At 39.0% G+C, this 20764-nt stretch overlaps 2 protein-coding genes and 1 long non-coding RNA gene across 5 annotated transcripts in view; 2 read left to right on the forward strand and 1 right to left on the reverse strand.

The window, feature by feature from the left end:
• On the forward strand, positions 1-15681 carry LOC122873329 (equilibrative nucleoside transporter 1-like). 3 transcript variants are annotated; one of them, XM_044189926.1, is made up of 13 exons: positions 1-323; positions 2890-2980; positions 3662-3743; positions 4253-4425; positions 7599-7738; positions 7958-8092; positions 8309-8406; positions 11953-12031; positions 13414-13481; positions 13808-13916; positions 14744-14829; positions 15015-15214; positions 15355-15653. In XM_044189926.1, the coding sequence occupies exons 2-13, from the start codon at positions 2955-2957 to the stop codon at positions 15464-15466; spliced, it is 1308 nt and encodes a 435-aa protein (XP_044045861.1). In that variant the 5' UTR covers positions 1-323; positions 2890-2954; the 3' UTR covers positions 15467-15653. The 3 variants fall into 3 exon arrangements, with proteins under 3 accessions (XP_044045861.1, XP_044045860.1, XP_044045862.1); XM_044189925.1 differs by having other exon boundaries at positions 1-319; XM_044189927.1 differs by lacking the exon at positions 2890-2980 and having other exon boundaries at positions 1-319; positions 15355-15681.
• LOC122873331 lies at positions 8416-18034 on the reverse strand. The gene is made up of 3 exons (XR_006377400.1): positions 18021-18034; positions 11091-11093; positions 8416-8544 (listed from the first exon to the last, which is right to left on the reverse strand). It is a non-coding gene; the product is annotated as an uncharacterized LOC122873331 (long non-coding RNA).
• Positions 17610-20764, forward strand: part of LOC122873330 (acylphosphatase-2-like) — a 9131-nt gene continuing 5976 nt past the window's right edge. Inside the window, exon 1 of the mRNA XM_044189928.1 lies at positions 17610-20408. Within this exon, the coding sequence (XP_044045863.1) occupies positions 20273-20408 (136 nt within the window). The 5' untranslated portion in view covers positions 17610-20272. The remainder of the gene's footprint in view (positions 20409-20764) is intronic.

Here is a 20764-nt window from a genome sequence, read left to right on the forward strand (position 1 = left end):
CAGGCTGAAGAACTGATTCTGCTGAAACTGCAGAAAGAAGAGAGACGGACGAGTGGAAGAAGATCACTGAGAGAGAGGAAAGAGGATTTAAAGAAATGTGACAGGAACAGGAAAAAAAGATTTCATAACTGACAAAACTGACTGAAGGAGACGAGAAACTGAAGAAGACAAAGATTTAACAGAGAAACTAACAGAGTTTAACAAAGTAAGACTGAAGCTGTTGAGGTTTAACCAGCAGAAACAAATACTGACTGATGAGGAAAATATCTGGAGGACATTGACAGAACATCTGGGCCTGCTGTCATTCTGCAGAAACACTGTAGGTAAAATATGTAGCTGTTTTTTTTTTGTTTTTTTTACTCTGACTGGAAGTTCAAGTTAATTTTGTTGTTTGTACTAATATATATTTATTATTAATTATTGTATTATTTATGATTTTATGAAATATTTATGCTGTTCTATCAGTGTGAGCAGCTTCAGGATGACTAGGTTTCATTTATTGTTGGTTTGATGAATTCTTTAAAAACCAAAGAAAACTAATTCTAACAAACACGTGACAGTTTGAACGTCAGAGGTTCTGAACGATTCACTTCCTCCATGTGGGACGACACATGACAACACCGTGTCTGTATACTGAACCGAACTTCTGAGTGGTGACTGCAGATGGTGCGTTCAGGGACACTCAGTCGTCTGATTTTTGAGAAACAGCAGCTGCTTGTTTTTACAGAAAACCAGCAAGTCGACATGAACTAGTTTGTACTCTGGTTTGAAGCCATCAGGTCTCAGATTTCAGACTGTTCCTTAACATCTAACAGTGGGTGGGGCCTGTCCATGGATGAGGAGGGGGACTCTGCATTTACATCGATGGTGCTTGATGCTCAAGCGCAGTCAAAGTGAATGGACACTGTTTCCAGATATTGAACATTTTATGTTAAGATAATAACCATATTATCTTTACTATGTTGTTGTTAAGATGGTGTAGTCCCTCATTCATCCAGGAGTGCTCTATCGTAGAAAAGGTTTCAGTCGTAGTCATCTGGACACTGTTTTCAAAATCAAGACGTTTCGGCTCCCATCCGGAAGTCATTCTCAATTGTGAAAAAATGGGACGGGAACTAGGAGGCATATTTGGAATATATTTATTGGGGCTTATCATATTTAAAAATCCTTTTTATCCTAATCCCCTTTTTTAAAATGTTTTCTATTTTAGTTCAATCAGAAATATTTTTTTCAGTTTTTATTTAAATTTTTATTAGCTGGGCTTAAAATGTATTTGGGAACTGTTACCCTAACAAAAAAGAGCTACTATCACCATGACTTAAGACCTGTGCCAGTGCAAATACTAACTAACCATGTCATGTTTCTAAGTCCCCTAACCCTAACCCCTTTACCAAATCCCACCCCCACCCTAATCCTACAATTGATCCCTAAAGATATTTAATAAAAGTCTTATACATAGACTGAAAATACATAAATATATTTTAAATTAAAAATATTAATATTTCATCTTTGATTATATACAATATTAAAATCTGGTTAATTTTGAATTTAAGGGGTTAAAAACAAGTGGATAAAACTCAAATTGTAAAACACAAGCACAAACTTATAACACAAACCAAAGTTAAAGCAACTTACAAAGGAGGGTATAAATAGAGCGCAGAGCTTTTTTCTTTCATTCTTGCTCAAACCATTGAAGAGTCAACATCTCTGCCAGTCTGCAAGCCATTTTATATCTTTTTTGTTGTGCCTTGGCCTGAAGAAGACCCACAGAGGTTGAAACGTTGCACGTAGGCACACTTTATTAAAAAAATATATTATTTAGTTTGTTAAAAAAATAATTTAAATTTAAAAATATAAACATTTCATAAAAAATAAATATATTTTAAGTTCACAATTTAAAATTGAGTTAAAATTTTCCTTTTGTTTTAGATAATTTCATTTATTTTATTGGGATTAAAAAACAACTCCTCCATCATGAGTTTTGCTCATGATGATGGATGGACCGTGGTGTGCCACAGCAAAAGACGTCGTCGATCAGCAAAAGACGTCGTCGATCCCCTGAACGGGGTCGACAAAGAACATTTCAGGGCGGATATTACCACCAATCCGCCTTTGATAGAGGGGGTGGGGGCAGGGACTACCGGGGTGATTGGCGTGACCAAGGTGATAATACACTCAAGTACTCAATAGTACACTCGAGTGTATTATCACCTTGGTCACGCCAATCACATGCTAATCAGGTACTTAACAGTGATGAAGTAGATGCAGCCAGAAAACAATAGGCCTGATTACTGATTACTGGGCCATCTTGGAAACTATTAGGTCAGTTTCAGGTGAAACTAGCTATTAACAGATACTCAGGTAGATTCCTACCTGAGGGCAGGGCTTATGTAACACAGAGTAGCTTAAATTTCTAGTTCCCGTCCCATTTTTTCACAATTGAGAATGACTTCCGGATGGGAGCCAAAACGTCTTGATTCTGAAAACAGTGTCCAGATGACGTCGTCGTTGTTGTTGTCGTTGTTGTTGCTGCTGCTGCTGCTGTCTTGCATTCCCCCAGACGCAAATTCAAAAAAATGCACCGAATGATTTACTTACTCTCATTGTACAACCTTGTGTTGTATAACGATAAATGATCTTGTATGAGCTGTGGGAGATGTTGCTATGGCAACAAGGTCATCTGTACGTAGCGCTGTTTTCAGTTTTCTGAAGTAAATATCTGTCAGTCGCAGTATACTAGTGCAAGTAGAAGTAGTATAGTAGTGGTATATGAATAGTAGTTGTAGTATTATTATAACAGTAGTAGCAGCAGCAGGTTTGTTTTTGTCTTTCAGCCGCTCAGCACTCTGTCTTCACACTGACCTGCTTTAACCCCTCTGTTTCTCACAGGACCTCTTCAGTCCATCAGGTCTTCAGTCCATCAGGTCTTCAGTCCATCAGGCCTTAAGAGAAAAATGGCTGTCAGCTCACCGAGAGACAAGTGACTCAAAACCAACTTTAAATATTTTCACTGTGCAGATATAATACATTGACAAATCATTAAGAACCAATAATCAATACTGCAGGATGTTACAGATGTTGAGATATTAGAGAAATAAACTAACACGCACACAGTAACAACACACAACAGTAAAAAGTCACGTTTAAGTGTAAAGCCGGGAAACAGGGAGAGGACCCAAACAAAGACAGCAGGCAGAGCAGAGTCAGTTCAACAGTTTTAATGAAAAGAACAAGGCTTACTCAGGTTACAGGTAGGCAGTGGTCACAACCAGGTAAGCAGTCAAAAAGAGGCAAACATTTCCAACAGGGAGCTGGCAAAAAACAAAAGTCCATAAACAAAGGTACACCAGAAACAGAGTGTAAATCCAAAAAACCCAGAACACCAGGGTCAGGAAGCTTAACACGTGTACAACGACGATCTGACATGAAACAGAGGAAGACACAGACTTAAACACACTTAAAGACAACGAGACACAAGTGACATCATTGACACAGGTGAAAACAATCACAGCAGTCAAAGCCAGGAACAGACACATGAGGGAAGGAGAATATTTCAAAATAGAACAGGAAATAACCAAACACAAACACAAAACCATGACATAAAAACACACAGCAGGAAAACACAACAGTAACACATGTTTTTTCAAAACATTTCCTGCAGGTATTTTGGCGTCTGGCTGATCTTCTTCATGCTCGGTTTAGGAACGCTGCTGCCCTGGAACTTCTTCATGACTGCTACCATGGTATGACATCACTTCCTGTCTGTTCTCCATGCACACACCATCTGCTCTGAACCAACCTTACCTTACCACCTAACACGGCAGCGGCGGATGGCCGTCCACCATTGACTCTGGTTCTGCTCGAGGTTTCTACTTCTTAAAGGAAGTTTTTTCTTGCCACTGTCACCAAGTGCTTGCTCATGGTGGGATTTGTTGGGTCTCTGTAATTAAAGTGCAATTAATTACAGAGACTCAACTCCTTGATCTTAGTGTCTCTGAGTCAAGTGCACTATTGTCTCTGGTTTGAGTAACATTTGTAGTTTAAGTCTAGTTTTAAAATGAAACTTTATGTTTTAGAGGTGTTTTTTAAAGACTTACATCTTCAGTAGGAACCAGTGGGCTGGTAGCTGAGAGCCACAGACAGGAAATCAGAAAGAATTGGGAGACAACACATTGTTGTTTTGAGTCTGACCATATGATTTGATAATGATATAAATATAGTAACATTATAGTTCTATTTTTTCTGTCTGCAGTACTTCACCAGCCGTCTGAAGGACTCTTCATTGGTTGATTCTTCAGCCAATCAGACGGAGGCAGCAGGTGAGCATCGCAGTGTTCTGGAGGCCAAATTCAACAACGTGATGACGCTGTGCGCAATGCTGCCACTGCTCCTCTGCACCTGCCTCAACTCCTTCCTGCACTCTCTGTGGGTACTACAAGATAACAACACCAACAAAGAAAAAGAGTACTGGAGGCCAGCGGGTCTCAAGCTGTGGTTCTAGGCCCTTCAGGAGAGACCACAGAGGTGTTTTCAGGGTTCAGAAAGTTGTAGAGAGTCTGCAGGAAAATGTCTTAATGGTTTTGTAACTGAGCTGCTTCATGTTGTTCAAGAGGATCCAGACCTTCTTCAGGACTTCACAGTGATCCTTGAGCAGTGTGTGATGTTAATTCAGGGGTCTCAAACGTTGTTGAAAAGTGTAAGATTGGTGTAACGCTCCTACCCTCTATAAAATAAGTGTGGGCAGGGCCCTGAGTTCCTTTAGAATAAAGTTCCTTAAATAATAACATTGAAACCCAGCATCAATTAACTTTCCATTTGTGTTTTAGCAAGTAAGATAACTCCTTTCAACTAACAAATATGGATGTAATACTCCTTTAAATTAAAATATAAACCTCAAATATGGTAAAAGCTTCCAAATTAAATAATCAAACACCACACAACAATATAGCTAAATAAGTAATCTCTTATTATTTAGAAAATATAAAATAAAATTAACACAAAAAAAAACAACTTCTTACATTAGGCTACATTCAGAAATCCCTCTCTTTACACAAAATTGGAATCAATCCAATAGTTCTATTGCAAAATGATAACAAAATACATTTTACACCCAAAAGACACTTCAAATTCAACAATATCAGTGAGCCCACACTCTAGCACCCACCCATAGCTGGCAAAACCCCTTTTTTTAATGAGTTGCAGGCCTTTTTTTCACTCAATTAATGAGTAATAAAATAATGTAGAAACATACCTGGTAGCTGGTGCAGTTCTGTGTTTTTTTGTGATGCATCAGTGTCTATTGCAGCCAAGTGCCGATGTCCCCGCTGTTGATGAAAACCTCGTGGAACAAGTGCGAGCTGTCTATGTCCTTTAATCTAACATGGTCAGAGGAACTCTGAGCGGCCTGGTAGCTCAGAGCGCTATTTGGTTTTCCTCAGTGTTTCCTCATTGAAAACGTTGTATGACACCACTTGGTTAGCTTTGTAAGCTAATTTGTGGCCTATTGTACATTCATTCTGCTAATTAACGTGCCATAGCTTGCTATGCTACTTTTAGCTAGTGTTACATACCAAGTAAAACAGCCTAACAAAAACTCTGCTGGATTCTTCTGCTGCTCACAAAAACAGGCAAAACATATAGGAATATAATTTAATATAGAATAAAATATAATACAATAAAATAAAAAATAATACTGTGGTAGGCAGGTGTACAGTAATGATAAAATTAATAAACTGTTATGTAGACAGGTTATGGACAGGTAAGAAAAGGGTTTTAGACAGGCAGGGCACTAAATATTAATACTGTGATGTTACACAGCTTGAAAACAGGTAGTAAAAATAAGTAAACAAATATATACATATATACACACACATACTATGATGTATGCAGGTATAAACGGTAGTAATAAATATATATAAACAGAGATGTAAACAGGTAGTAATAGTAGTACAAGGTTAAGTGACATCCGTCAATAAGGTGCGAGTAAAGTGTCAGTAATGAGCTTGACAGCTCAAGAGTTCAAGTCTTATGGCCTGAGCGATGAAGCTGTCCCTGAGCATGGTGGTGCAGGACCGAATGCTGCTGTAGTCTGCTGGATGGCAGCAGGCAGAACAGTTTGTGGTTGGGGTGGTTGTGGTCTTTGATGATCCTGTTGGCCTTCTTCCTACACCGCTGGGTGTGGAAGTCCTCCATGAATGGCAGTTCAGTCCTGGTGATGTGCTGTACAGTTTTCACCACCCTCTGTAGAGCCTTACATTTGACGGTGGTGCAACTGCCATACCAGGTGTTGATGCAGCCAGTCAGGATACTCTCAGTGGTGCAACTGTAGAAGTTACAGAGTATCCTGGAGTCCATGTTGAGCCTCCTCAGCCTGCAGAGGAAGAAGAGCCGGTGTCTTGCTGTTTTTGTGATGGTGTTGGAACTGTGGCCGGCCATGCAGTCGTGTGTGAACAGGGAGAACAGGAGAGGGCTGAGCATGCAGCCCTGAGGGGTGCCAGTTTTGAGAGTCAGGGTGGAGGATATGTTGCTGCCTATACACACAGCCTGGGGTCTGCCAGTCAGGAAGTTCGGGATCCAATCACAGAGGGCGGTGTTGAGCCCCAGATCTCTGAGCTTGATGACGAGCTAGGAGGGCACAATGGTATTGAATGCTGAACTGTAGTCAATGAACAGCATTCTCACATAATTGTTCCTCTGGTCCTGGTGGGAAAGGGCAGTGGGGAGGGCTAGGGCGATGGCGTCGTCCATTGATCTGTTTGGTCTGTATGCAAATTGAAGTGGGTCCAGTGTGTCAGGGAGGGAGGAGGTGATGAAGATTTTGACTAACAGCACTTCATGATGGTGGAGGTGAGTGCAACTGGGCGGTAGTCATTCAGGCAGAGGATTTTGGTCTTTTTGGGGACAATAGTTGTCTTCTAGAAACATGTGGGGAGTACTACTGGAGCAGAGAGAGATTGAAAATGTCTGTAAAGACATCTGCCAGTTGATGTGCACACACCTTGAGAGCTCGGCCAGGGATGCCATCAGGTCCAGGTGCCTTGCATGGATTAGTCCTTTTGAGGGATTTGCACAAATCTGCCCTGGATATTGCTAGTGGAGAGGGGTTCTGGGCCCTTCGTACCTCTTCAGTCGCAAAGTTGTTCTCAAGGGGTTTACAGTGGTCTTTTGGGATTTTGGTGTTGGTGCAGGAGGTTCCAGAGGTCCTTGAGGAGAGTTACATAGTCCTGAGGAGGTTTGAGAAGTCTTTGAGATTGTTGTATAGAGATTGTTCCAGTAAGGACTGCTGGGTTTCTAGGACTATGGTTTCCAGTGGCCCATAAAAAATAAAAGACTGAAATATATTGCATCCATAAAAAGCCTAAATTCATCTTTTTTATTTGTTTATTAACAGCAGTAGTTTCTGTTTCTGTTTCATTATTTTACTCTCCATATTCTATATGATACCTGCTGCTGTCTGAACTTCACTGTTTGGTCTTTACAGGTTCCTTCTCCGTGTTTGATGTCTCAGTTCAGAGTTTATCAAACTGTCTAATCCTGGTTCGGTTTGTTAGACTCAGTAAAGAGCTGCTTCTTTATGTAACCACTTCTTCCTGTGTCAGTATTTCTCAGCGTCTGCGTGTGATGGGCAGTCTGCTCGTCATCATGTTCGTCTTCATCGTCACCGCTGTCCTAGTCAAAGTTCCGCTGGAGCCATTGCCCTTCTTCTGCATTACCATGGTGAAGATCATCATCATCAACTGTGAGTCTGTTTATTTGTTTGTTCATGTTTTTGTACGTTGGTTGATCAGTTTGTTTGTTTGTTTGTTTGTTTGTTTGTTGATGAGTCTGTTTGTTGATTAGTCTGTTTGATGTTTGTTTGTTTACTGCCTTCAGGGTGGTACTTCAGTGCAGTCTGTTTGTTGATCAGTTTATTGATCAAATTTATTTGTTTGCTTGTTCTATGTTTGTTTGTTTACAGCCTTCGGGGCGGTGCTGCAGGGCAGTCTGTTTGGGATGGCCGGGTTGCTGCCTGCTTCATATACGACTCCCATCATGAGTGGTCAGGGACTCGCTGGAACCTTCGCTGCCTTCGCCATGATCTGCGCCATCGCAAGTCTGATCAATAACTCATCAATAAATCATCTGATTTAGTTTCATTAGAGAAAAAAAGAAAAAAAACTCTTTATTGATGTAAAAATAATTTTCTACTGTTGAAGTAAAAAATAAAGAACTATTTCTCTTTGTTTTCTCTTTTCTGTCCTTCCTTCCTCCCTCATCTCCTCCTCTCTTCCTTCCTTCCTTCTTTCGTTGCTTCCTTCCTCTCCTTTAGGTGGTTCCGAGCTTCAGGATGCAGCATTTGGTTATTTCATCACAGCCTGTGTTGTTATTTTTCTGTCCATCCTCTCCTACGTCCTGCTGCCTAAACTGGTAAATGGCACACATACCTAACACACACACACATCTAACCAAGCCCACAGGAAGTTACACAACAAGTCCCTGAACTACAGACTCAGAAAAAGAGGTGAGGTTCTCCTCAGGTTTGATTACATCACAGTTTACACATACCTGTGCACACCTGTATCCCAAACTTACAGTTTCCTGTGAAAGTTGAGCTGTGATTGGCAACAGACAGCTGTGATATTAAATTTAATATAATAAGCTATAAATACATTTGCTAACACTTTCTATAAAGGTACACATATTCATCATTAAGTAGTTGCTTATTAGCATGTATATTAGTAGCATATTGGCTCTTTATTAGTCATTGTAAAGCACTTATTAATGCTAGCTGCTGCTTGTTGCTGCAAAGCTATGAAAATCGGGCTAACATTGGTGCTACACTGAGTGACTAGCTAACGTCACGGTTATCTAAGACACTGAGGTGATTATCAAAATGATTTTTAAAAACACTATATACAAAAACAAACATCATATGTAGTTCTTAAAATGGATATATGTCACACTACATTGTGCAAGTATTTACTAAGTGTGAAGAGGAGGCAACTTTAGAATAGGGAACCTGTGTGGGTTAATAAGTGTCAAACTATTAAAATCAATTCAGTTATATTTATATAGCACCAATTCACAACAAAAGTTATCTCATTGCACTTTTCCTATAGAGCAGGTCTAGACCGAACGTTTTTATAATATTATTTACAGAGACCCAACAAATCTGGGAAATCTAAACTATGAGCAAGCACTTGGTGACAATGGCAAAGAAAAACTTCCTTTAAGAGCCAGAAACTTCTGACAGAACCAGACTCAGAGTGGGCGGCCATCTGCTGTCGCTGTCGGTTGGGTTGAGGGGGGGGCTGAGAGAGAGAAGGGGGAGAGGGAAGCACAATGCAAATTCCATCTAGAATTTTAAAAATAATAATAATGTAATGGTAGTGGTAATATTAATATTAATAAAGTAATAATAATATGAAATGATAGGGATAGGAATAATAATGATAATAATAGTAAGAAGACTAATAATAACAACTGTAGTATTAGTTGTCGAGCAGGAACACAGGGGCAGCAGGTGGCCCACAACCACAGATCCAGACTCTGCAGCTCCGGAGGCAGAAATACCTGCTGAAAGCGACAGAAGTAGAGAGGAGAGAGACGAGAAAGCACAGAACTACGGGAGAGAGAAGATGTCGAGTTAGTAACATTTAATGCATGTTACTAACTCAACATCTTCTCTCTCCCGTAGTTCTGTGCTTTCTCGTACTAGTGAATTAGTTATGAGCAACACCTCACTTTAGAATGGGGAACATATTCTGAGTTAGAAAGAATTACTTTAGTTATTTGGACACTATTAACACTGGTAGTTTTGTGTTTTGTTACATAAGAATAGACCATGTTGTTGGGGTTCCACAGATGAATTCATTCATTTGGGTGGTTGTTATCTGAACCTTTGTTAGGAGACTGCATTCTCTTTTGTCCCACAATCCTGAGAGCCATTGAATGCAGCATTGGCCAGTCTGACCTGTGACCCGGATGTCACTAGTTCAATAAAAAGGTCAGCGATCATTTGTTCTCTCTTTCTCCTGGAATCTTTCACTGCGCAGACAGCCCGTGGCTGTCGCCCTCTCAGTGCAGCCTGCACACCAGCAGACACCCACCTCTCTCCTACTGGTTTCGCCGTGTAATCTGCTCAGAGCAGAAACACGCAGCAGAACCGAAGTGATCTACCAAAGTGCTGCGAAGGCCTATTAGATCTCTGCAACAAAGTTTAGCGCAAACAGCTGCCACACACAAAGCCTGCCAGCTAACTTTACATGCTAACAGGAGCACGAAGCAAGTTAACACAGAGCTGTTAACTCTGTAAGGACAACCACAGGCGGAGCAACCAGCTTCCTCCGATCTCTACAAGCGGACACTGCACAGCAAAAGACGCTTTGACAGCAGAACCACAATTCTTCCCAGCTTGGCTCGTCTACAACAGACTGACCAACAGCTAACAGCAGCACCAAAGACACCTCTCTTTCCCTCCCACGGACGGGTAACGTAATAACTGGGTATCGCATAGAGTAACAGTGTATATAGATAAGCAACAGACTTATGATGGACGGTTTAACTTTTTGTGTTTTTCTGAGGTTTGTTGGTGTGATCTTCTCTATTGGTTAACATGAGGTTATTATTGTAACCGTAGTTCTCAGCCAAAGTTTAAGTTAGTTTATGTTATATTTGTTAACCAATTCCTTTTAACTTGGCACCGTTATCCTAAACAGACCACACATACACACCTCTAGTTTGGCCCTTAAAGACAACCACACCCAGCAGAGAGAGACTTTAAAGCTCCCGCTTCACATGTTCCTTTGTTTCTGACCACGTGGGTTCATGCTCGTGCACGCAAGACATACGGAGGCAGAACAAAGAAACACACACACATTGCTTTTGGTGCACACCCAGACCTGCGCAGACACACTCTCACACACACACACACACACACACACAGCCTTTGTTCTGTAGTTTAATATATTTAGAGTTAGTCTTCATAGTGTGTTTTTTCTTTGTTTATCTGTTAAATAAATGCGTGTGTATAATTATTCTGGTTTCTTTAATGTTGCACAAGAGTGAGTAATTTGCCAACCTCGTCTATGTTGAACTCCAAATCCTTCAACCTACTACCTGTTAATGGTAATTCTGGTTATAGTTAAATTTAATTATTAATCTGAGTTCCGAATTGAAATACACTAAATTGATTTAGTGTTTTTTATGAGACTCAATTAATTGGCTATCATCTCTCTTCTTCAAGAAGAGTGGTTATTTATGATTATCTTCGATCATTCTGATAGCCATAATTAATTGATCGTGCCTACACAAGCGGGTGCCCCCCTTTAAACATTGTAAATCCCAACAATATTTATTAAGTGTTATTAAGGGAGAATGACTATTCTTGTGGTACTACCACTTTATAAGGCCCATACTGAGCAAAGCATGTTAAGATCATAATTCATGTACAACTTCATTACTTACTATCAATAAGGAGTAATTAGGAGGTTATTGAGGGAAAACGCTTAGTTAATGGCCAAGTAGTTGTAGAATATGGTCATGTAGAATAAGGCATTAATATGGGCTTTATAATGACTGCTAAAGAGCCAATATGTTACTAATATGAATGCATATAAGCAACTAGTTAATGGTGAATATGTGTACCTTAATATAAAGTGTTACCATAAATTCGTATTAATAATAACAACTGAGTTCAGTTTGAAAGTGGATCTCTCCTGCCTCCTGCAGGTACAAATAGGAAATTTCTTCTATCAGCGACTTTTATTTATTAACACTTCATTTTTACATGTTTATTCTAAACATGTCAACATCTTTATCAGTTTGTTTTCTAGTTTCCTCACAGAGTGATGTTAAACTGTTCAATCTGATTATTTTATCTAATCTACCATCTAATAAGACTGCATGGTTTGATGGTTTATGGTTTAAAATGTTTGACAGTGTTTCATATTTCATGTGTGTTTGTGCTTTCAGGATTTTTTCCAGTTTTATCAGGAGAAAAACAGGAAACAGAGATCAGACGAGGAAAACTCACTAAATCTGATGAATAGAGGTACGAAATAAACACAAACACTCTGATCCACAACAACTGTGGAAAAACTTTTAACAGTGATTTAAGTTTTTATTTTAGTTTAGTTTAGTTCAAATTAAATTTAATTTAGTTTAAGTTCAGTTTAGTTCAAGTATAGCTTAGTTTTAGTTTAGTTTTAGTCGTTTAGTTTAAATTTAGTTGAATTTAATGTAGTTTAGTTTAGTTTTAGTCTAGTTTTGTCATAACTAGACATTGGGGTGCTGTATAGAGGTATGTGGACCCAAAAGCAGATGACGAGGAAGCAGTCTCAGGGAAAAGTAGCCGGATGACTACTGTGTTTATTGTGGGGTGGTATGCAGGCAAGTATGGGCAGAACAGTAAGCAGACAGGTAATGAGCAGACAAAAGGCAGACAAGTACCGGCTAGCATAGGTGAAAGCAGGGGAGTGAGTCCAAGGTGGGAACACAGTTCACAGGGGAGCAGGCAAAATCCAAAAATCCAAAATCCAAGAAACCAAACAAGGTCCACGGGAGAACAAAGAATTCAACACAAACTCACGGTATATATGCTTGGCAGGACCAACACCATGTGTACAACAATGATCCAACACAGAACAAAGAAAAGACCCAGACTAAATACCCTAGGGGAGGTGAGACAACGAGACACAGGTGCAAACAATCAAGGGAGGGCCAACAATCAAAACTGGAGGGAAAACACAGACAGGAAGTAAAAATACAAGACACACAAGGGAAGAAGAATACTACCAAAATAAAACAGGAAGTGATAACACCTAAACTACCACAAGTTTAGTTTACATTTAGTTTAGTTTAGTTTGAATTTAGTTTAATTTAGTTTTAGTTTCAGTCTAGTTTGGTTTAGTGTGGCTAAAGCAATTTAGTTTGTGTTAAAACTTGTATAGTTTTTTAGTAAATGGATTTTACTTGTATAGCGCCTTTCTAGTCTTCCGACCACTAAAAGCACTTCACACATTACATATCACATTCACCCCATATTCATACACTGATGGCAGATGCTAACTGCTCATCAGTCCAAAGAAACTAACTAATCATTCACACACAGCCCTCGGGAGCAATTTGGGGTTCAGTGTCTTGCCCAAGGACACTTCGACTAAGCCGCAGCTGCCTCGTCCTCTGATACACCTTCACATGAAGTAAAATCTTGTGTTTTATTGACTTTCAGTTTCCAGAATTTTTTGCAAACTTGGAGTCAATTTCATAAATCGGCCTGATTTTAAGTAGAATTAATGAGTTTATTTAATAAAAAGTTGTCCTACAATTGGAATATGTCCATTTTCTTCTTCTACTCCTCCGCCTCATCCTCCTTCTTCTTCTTCTTCATTTTCTTCTTCTTCTTCATTTCTTCTTCTTCTTCTTCTTCTTCAGAGTGTAAAGATGAAGCAGCTAATCAGAACAGACAACAGAACATCTCCATGATGAAAATCTTTAAGAAGGTCAGAGACACAAAAATCAAACCAGAAAACAATCAATAATCAATAATGGGCATTGTGAAGAGGATCAGTGTCCGTTTGTTTTCTGTGCAGCAGTGAGAGTTTAAAACGTTTTATGTGTGAATGTAGTTGTTGTTTAGTTGATGAGCTGATGAAAAATCAGCGGTTTGTTCCTTTAAAGAAGCAGGTGACAACTTCAGACAGGTGACTGTTCAGGTGTGGCACGAGAAGCATTTATCTTTAACCATCCTTATTGTCTCTAATTAAATTGATTAAGTATGTGAGTCTAACATTTAACCCCTTCCTGCCTGCTGACCTTTGACCTTCAGATCTGGCTGTTGGCTGTGTTGGTCTGTTTTACCTTCACAGTCACCATCGGCACGTTTCCCGCCATCACCGCCGACACCAAATCCACCCTCACTGACAGAGGCTCCTGGGGTGAGTTGACACTTCCTGTTCATCCATCACATGATGGATGATCCACCTTTAGCTGTGTGTGATTGGTCAGCTGGTTCTGTGTCTCATTGTGGATTTATCTTCTTTCACTGTCGAACACAAACGTTTAGTCACAGCAGTAGAAAACATCTGACTTGTTTGCTGAGATTTTTACTTCAGCAGATGGCTGTTGTTGTTCTCGTAGTTCTTCTTCTTCTTCCTCTTCTTTTTCTCTGGGCAGTTTTTTCTGTCTTAACGCTGCAGATAACAGTAACAATTCAGTATCATCATGAACCTCAGGAAAAATCTGAATTTAAGTTTTTGTCAGTACAGCCACTGTCTGCTTTCTCGCTGATTTGCACTTTGTTGATTTTCACCTCAGCCTCTGAGAGACCAATCAGAGGCCACATTTCCACTCGTCATTTCAACTATCAGCTAAAATCCAGATGAGATTTAAGACATTTCATTTACACTCAGTCATATATCCACGTCTCTGTTGGTCAAATCATAAATCTGAAAGATCTGACTTCTGACCTGTTGATCTCTTGATATTGTTCATATGTATGTATACGACCACTGTGTGTGGGTGGAACTGTGAGGTCATACTGGTGTCGTTATTTAACTTCATGGTTGATCTTATGATCAAAAACGGGCAAGTGTAACTGAACATTTTAACTCTGGACTCTCTCTCTCTCGCTTGTCTTAATAAACCTGACACTTTGATTCATCAACACACAGATATTTACACTTAATATCACACTATTCATCTTTTCTTCAATTTATAAACTCAGATCAACTTGCTTTTTGATTACATTTTGTTTCTTTAACAGACCAGTACTTCATCCCAGTCAGCTGTTTCCTGCTCTTCAACCTGTGTGACTGGTGCGGGCGGAGCTTAACGGCCGTCTGTATGTGGGTGAGTTAAATATCAAAAATCCAACATTAAACAATAAACATTAAACATCAGACAGCTCCTGGATTAGTTTTAATGATCCACACCAACACGTCCTCCTCTGTCTCCCCCCGGTTAATACTAAACAGTCTTTCTCCACCTGCCTGAAAGCCAGCTAAATTGCTCAATTAGTTATTGTCTGTTTCCAGCCAGGGAAGGACAGTCTGTTACTTCCGGTGTCCATCGTGTGTCGTCTCGTCTTCGTCCCTCTCTTTATGTTGTGTAACGTTCAGCCTCGTCTCCACCTGCCCGTCTTCTTCCTTCATGATGGCTGGTTCATCTTCTTCATGATCCTCTTCGCCTTCAGTAACGGATATCTTGCCAGCCTCTGTATGTGCTTCGGACCAAAGTAAGAAACTGATGCACATCAAAACAAACCGAAACACACCAAAGTACGACAAAGACATCGAACACACCAAAGCAAAACATTGAAAATTAAATATTTTGTAATAAATTTAATAATAATAAATATTTCTTGTTGTTCTACAGGAACGTTCTTCCTCATGAAGCAGAAACAGCTGGAACCATCATGGCTTTCTTTCTGTCTCTGGGTTTGGCTTTAGGAGCTGCCCTGTCCTTCCTCTTCAGAGCACTGGTCTAACTGGGAATTTTATTACTGGTTTAACTGTAAACTACATCTTAACTACTGGACCAACTGGAAACTACATCTTTATTACTGGTCGAACTGGAAAACTGCCTGTTTACTACTGGATTAACTGGAAGACAAACATGTTTTTACTGGTCTGACTGGGGGAAAATGTTTCATTAAAACGTTTCTGTTCAAGGTTCAGGGTTGAAATTACAGCTGACTTCAGATTTTGCAGCGTCACTGAGTTTTTCGAGATGAACCTGAAAACGAGTTGTGCAGTTCAACAGACCAAAGTTAACATTTTGTCCTAAAGGTGGTGCTTGAGGAAACATCATTAGTAACATAAATATCTACAGTAAAGTTCATATCTGTCTGTTCAAGACTGACATCATGAGGCCTCCGACATGATAGAGACATACATATATACATACATTAAATTAATTTCAATTTTATTTATATAGCGCCAATTCATAACACAAGTTATCTCATTGCACTTGTCCTATAAAGCAGGTGTAGACTATTCTCTTTATAATATTATTTACAGAGACCCAACAATTCCCACCATGAGCAAGCACTTGGCAACAGTGGCAAGGAAAAACTTCCTTTAAGAGGCAGAAACCTCGAGCAGAACCAGACTGCGGCCATCAGAGAGAGAGAGAGAGCAGGAGCATACAGTTGCACAATGCAAATTCCATATAGAGTTTCAAAATAATAATGTAAAGGTAGTGGTAATATTAATAAATAATAATTGTAATAATGGGAATAATAATGATAATAATAAGACTAATAAGAATTGTAGTAGCAGTTGTCGAGCAGGAACAGAAGGTGCTTTGCAACCACAGATCCAGACTCTGCAGCTCCGGAGGCAGAAATACCTGCTGAAAGCGACAGAAGGAGAGAGGAGAGAAACGAGAAAGCACAGAACTACGGGAGAGAGAAGATGTCGAGTTAGTAACATGCAGTAATGGGATAAAAATGCATACAGATGGAGAGGGAGAGGAGGAGAGAGGAAAGAGGTGCATCATGGGAAGTCTCCCGGCAGTCTAGGCCTATAGCAGCATAACTAAGGGATGGTTCAGGACTCACCTGAGCCAGCCCTAACTATAAGCTTTATCACAGAGGAAAGTCTTAAGCCTGCTCTTAAATGTGGAGATGGTGTCTGCCTCCCAAACCCAAACTGGGACCTCTTTCCACAGGAGAGGAGCTTGATAACTGAAGGCTCTGGCTCCCATTCTTACTTTTGGAGACTCTAGGAACCACAAGTAACCCTGCATCCTGGGAGCGCAGCGTTCTAGTTGGGTAGTAGAAGCTTACGTGGTAGAAATATGATCTATTTTCCTAGTTCTTGTCAGTACACGTGCCGCAGCATTCTGGATCAACTGAAAAGGCTTAAAGGACTTATTCGGGCAGCCTGATAATAAGGAATTGCAATAATCCAGAGGCATCCAAATGCATGGACTAGTTTTTCTGTCACCCAACCTCCCTGGTTTAACAGGAGCCACCTCTGGTTGGTCCGCATTTCCAATTCACTAAGCCTCGCTTCCTGCACTACAAATGAACTACATTTATTACATGTACCATTATAACTGAAGGGGGCAGAGGAATAGCTAAACATTTGACACACCAAGCAAGAGAGAGCAGGAGAGGGAGAGAAGCCAGTGCTAGCCACTAAGCTAACGAACAGTAGCTAGCCAAACTGAATAGCATGTAAACTGTGGGATTAGCAAAAAAGTCTCTAATAGAAGGAGAAAGCTATAAATGCTTGAGCAGAACTAGTGTATGTTTAAATGTATAGCAGAAAATTGTATATTGATAATTGACTGTATTGAATAATCGAACAGAATTGAAGTGTTTTTTTCTTCATGTCTGACAGTGAAGTTTCCACAAATATTCAATATACTGTATTTAAAGATCAATGAATAAACCAGATGAGCATTTAAGCTGTAATTAGTTTTTTCCACGACATCAGAGAGAAGAAACATGTGACACTCAGAATCCCAGATTCAGCTCTATTACTGTTTTATTACAGCTTTATTACAAGTTTATTACATTATTAAAATATATCAGGCTCTTCCATGGAAGCGGGAATAATTTAATTACTACATGGTGTAATTTTTTATATTCTATAGTCATGGCAATTTCTAATAAAATACTACATAATGCAATAATTCCTCTTAGACATATTTTGAGGTGAAAAAACTGTCAACATGTCATCTTACAGGTTAAATAATATATATTATATAATGATACCTCTTTAATGTCAGACTTCATATCCTCACCTATTTACTGTCATCAGATAGAATTAATCAGCAGACATTTTGTTGAGAGCGTCCAGTTCTGGTGGTTTAGAAACGTTGTTCTGAGAGTTTTAATATTAACATCTGCTGCACTCATTGGGTGTTTGGTCTCCACTATCTGATAAACTCACCTGCTGAACTTAAAAAATGGTAAAAAAAAATTTTTAAATGGACTGCATTTATATAGTGCTTTTCTAGTCTACCAACCACTCAAAGCGCTTTACAATACATGCCAACATTCACCCATTCACACACACACACACACACACACACACACACACATGGCAGAGGCTGCCATCTAACCAGCAGTTAGGGGTTCAGTGTCTAGGACACTCTCTCTGGAGGAGCCGGAGATCAAACCAGGAACCTTCCGATTACTAGACGACTGCACTACCTGCTGAGCCACGCCGTCCCCTTTACAGATTTTTTTCCTTTACATTAATTCTAAACTAACAGTTTGTGGAGAGACCTCGTCTGTTGTCCTGGATTAAAGAATCATTTTGCTTTAGTTTATACTTAGTTTGTTAGTTTTAAACAGTTCAGATGTGGTGGTAAAAGACTATAATAGAACTAAATGGATATGTGCAGGAGAGAAAGAAAACCAGAGTCTTCCGTGAGATTAAAATAATTTCAAACTCAAAACATCCTGTCCAAAATCTACTTGCTAGAACAACTACTGGCAGAAGGGAATGTTCCTGTAGATACAGAAGAAAACGATTTTAATAATGTATTGCTGAAATCAGACATTTGGGGCTACTTATGAGCCAGAATACAGTGCAGAGGAATTGTGGTGTATGTAGGAGAAAGACGCCACCTGCCGGTAAGGATAGCGGCGCAGAGCTTCCCCATGCTGGTGACAACTGGTGGTGCCGCTGTGGTAAATGTGCACCAGTGGAAACAGAAGTGGAGTCGCTGTGCGTCACACCAAAGCTTTGGGCCACATATAGACAAGGGAGTGCTTGAGAAATACTTCAGGATCCCGAAAAGAAACTGGAAAAAACAACCAAAGCCAGCGGGAGAAACTGACATCTGAGCATAGAGTAAGTTGGACATTGACATTGTTTTCTTACTAGCACGGCAACGTTACAGTGTGAAAACATACAATACACATTTTTTATGAGGCTTTGCACATACACAGAGTTTAGCCTAACTGACCGGCTGTTTATAGGAGTTGGGGGAGTTTGGGAGTGGCCTTGGAAGGCAAAGTGCATTCTGGTTGTTGTAGCTTTTCTACATTTTGAGCAAAAGGGAATAGGACAGCCCCTTTTCTGTGTTCTCTGGTCTTGCAGCACCAATTTCAAAATATTTGCGTCTTTATACTGCATAGACAACCCAGTTATATTAAAATACCATCTTACCAGCGGTGAAATATCCCTTTAAAAGAAATGTAAATCAGGAACATAAACTCAAACAAAGGATGAATGAAAAAGTAAGATAAAGAAATAAATAATGTCATTTGAAGCTATCAGTTAAGAGAAGGACCTCTGGTAAATGTATGTATATTTTGTTTGTCCACTGTTGAACTGTATGATACAGTTATTAATTACTCAGATGTAATATAGGTTAATTCAAACCTTCACAGGAGGTGTGTTTTCTGTCTTCTGATATCTGCTTTAATTCATTTAATCAGTCTTTGATATGGTTTGCATAATTTGTGTAAAAGTTCAATAGAAAATAGAAAACACAAATGAATCTGAGAGTTACAAAAGAGACAAAGAGGAACATTATTAACTGTCTGAAACCCAATCATTGATTTTATTGATGTAAAAAAAATTCTCCTTTTTAAAATGTTTAGGAAGCCTCTGATCAAGAAAATGAGTTTTTAAAATTTGTTGGTGGATTTTGTGAAAACATTGCAAAATTGCTATAATACAGTCCAGTACAACACCATCACTAACTCCGATGACAGAGTCAACAACAACTGAACTTCGTAGGAAACATAAAAGTAACTTTATGACACAACAGGTGGATTGGACTGTACAGGTGGTTCTAATAAAGTGACCACTGAGTGTGTTTACTGTAAAAAAATGGGAGAAGTGGAATTAAAAAGACATTTTGGACCAAACAGATGTACTTTCTTGTCACCTGGAACAGTTTACTATTTAAAATACACATTGAATCTTCACTTCAGTTGTTTATTTTATTAAAACAATGTGAGTAAAGAAAATTATTTTTCAGGGGAGAAAGAAGTTGTTTTTATTTATTTCTTAAACAAAAAAAAAAAAATCACCTCAGATTTCTCAGTGTTTTTTGTTTTTACAGTGCAGTAATTATTTTGGAAGACAGTTCACAAATTACTTGACTAGACTTTTGTCAAGCATTGACAGGAAGTCTTCTATGTTGTCACAGATGACTACAATAGAGATTACCTTCAAAATAAATTAATCATAATCACTTAATTTTTCAATGTATTTGCAATTCAACTCTGATGCCTTTATATTGAAATACGTTACAGGAAGTTGTTCTTATTTTGATACACATTAAAGGAAGCTGCTGTGTCAAATAACAGAGATAAAAATAAATGCAGCTGAGTGCAGAGTTAAATTTAAGCTGGACTGACATGTTTCTGTCTGTGCTTTTATTTTGTCTCTTTAACTTCGTCATGTCCAATAACAAACTGACTTCAGTGGATTTTGAGATTTTTGGGAACGTGCAGGGTAGGTCACATCACATGTATCTCACATGCATGTTACTGTGTATGTATGAAGTCATATAAAGTTAGACATGTAAGATATTGGTTTGTTTCTGTAGATTACATAAAGATTTTTTGTAATATTTCTGTAGTGTTTGTATGATTCCCTGTTACATCTAAAAATATTCATCATCATATAAATAAATATTCCTGCAGAGACTGACTGATAGTTGTAGATTTTATTTTTAAATGATTGAAACCACAGCAATAATTTAACAAAATGTGACTGTGGCTTCATTGTTTCTTATTTAGGAAAAGGCTGCAATATTTCTATAATATGTAAATATTATGTAAACTATATATTATGTATATGATGAGAGA

This window comes from Siniperca chuatsi, linkage group LG3 (genome assembly GCF_020085105.1).
Source record: "Siniperca chuatsi isolate FFG_IHB_CAS linkage group LG3, ASM2008510v1, whole genome shotgun sequence".
Lineage (NCBI taxonomy): Eukaryota > Metazoa > Chordata > Actinopteri > Centrarchiformes > Sinipercidae > Siniperca > Siniperca chuatsi.

Excerpts from the sequence above, each read along its gene's own strand:
- LOC122873329 (XM_044189926.1), top strand. The coding sequence starts at position 2,955 with ATGGCTGTCAGCTCACCGAGAGACAA. Across the intron at positions 2,981-3,661 it reads GTCAGCTCACCGAGAGACAA|GTATTTTGGCGTCTGGCTGA; the intron begins GTGACTCAAAAC and ends CATTTCCTGCAG. Across the intron at positions 14,830-15,014 it reads TAACGGCCGTCTGTATGTGG|CCAGGGAAGGACAGTCTGTT; the intron begins GTGAGTTAAATA and ends GTCTGTTTCCAG.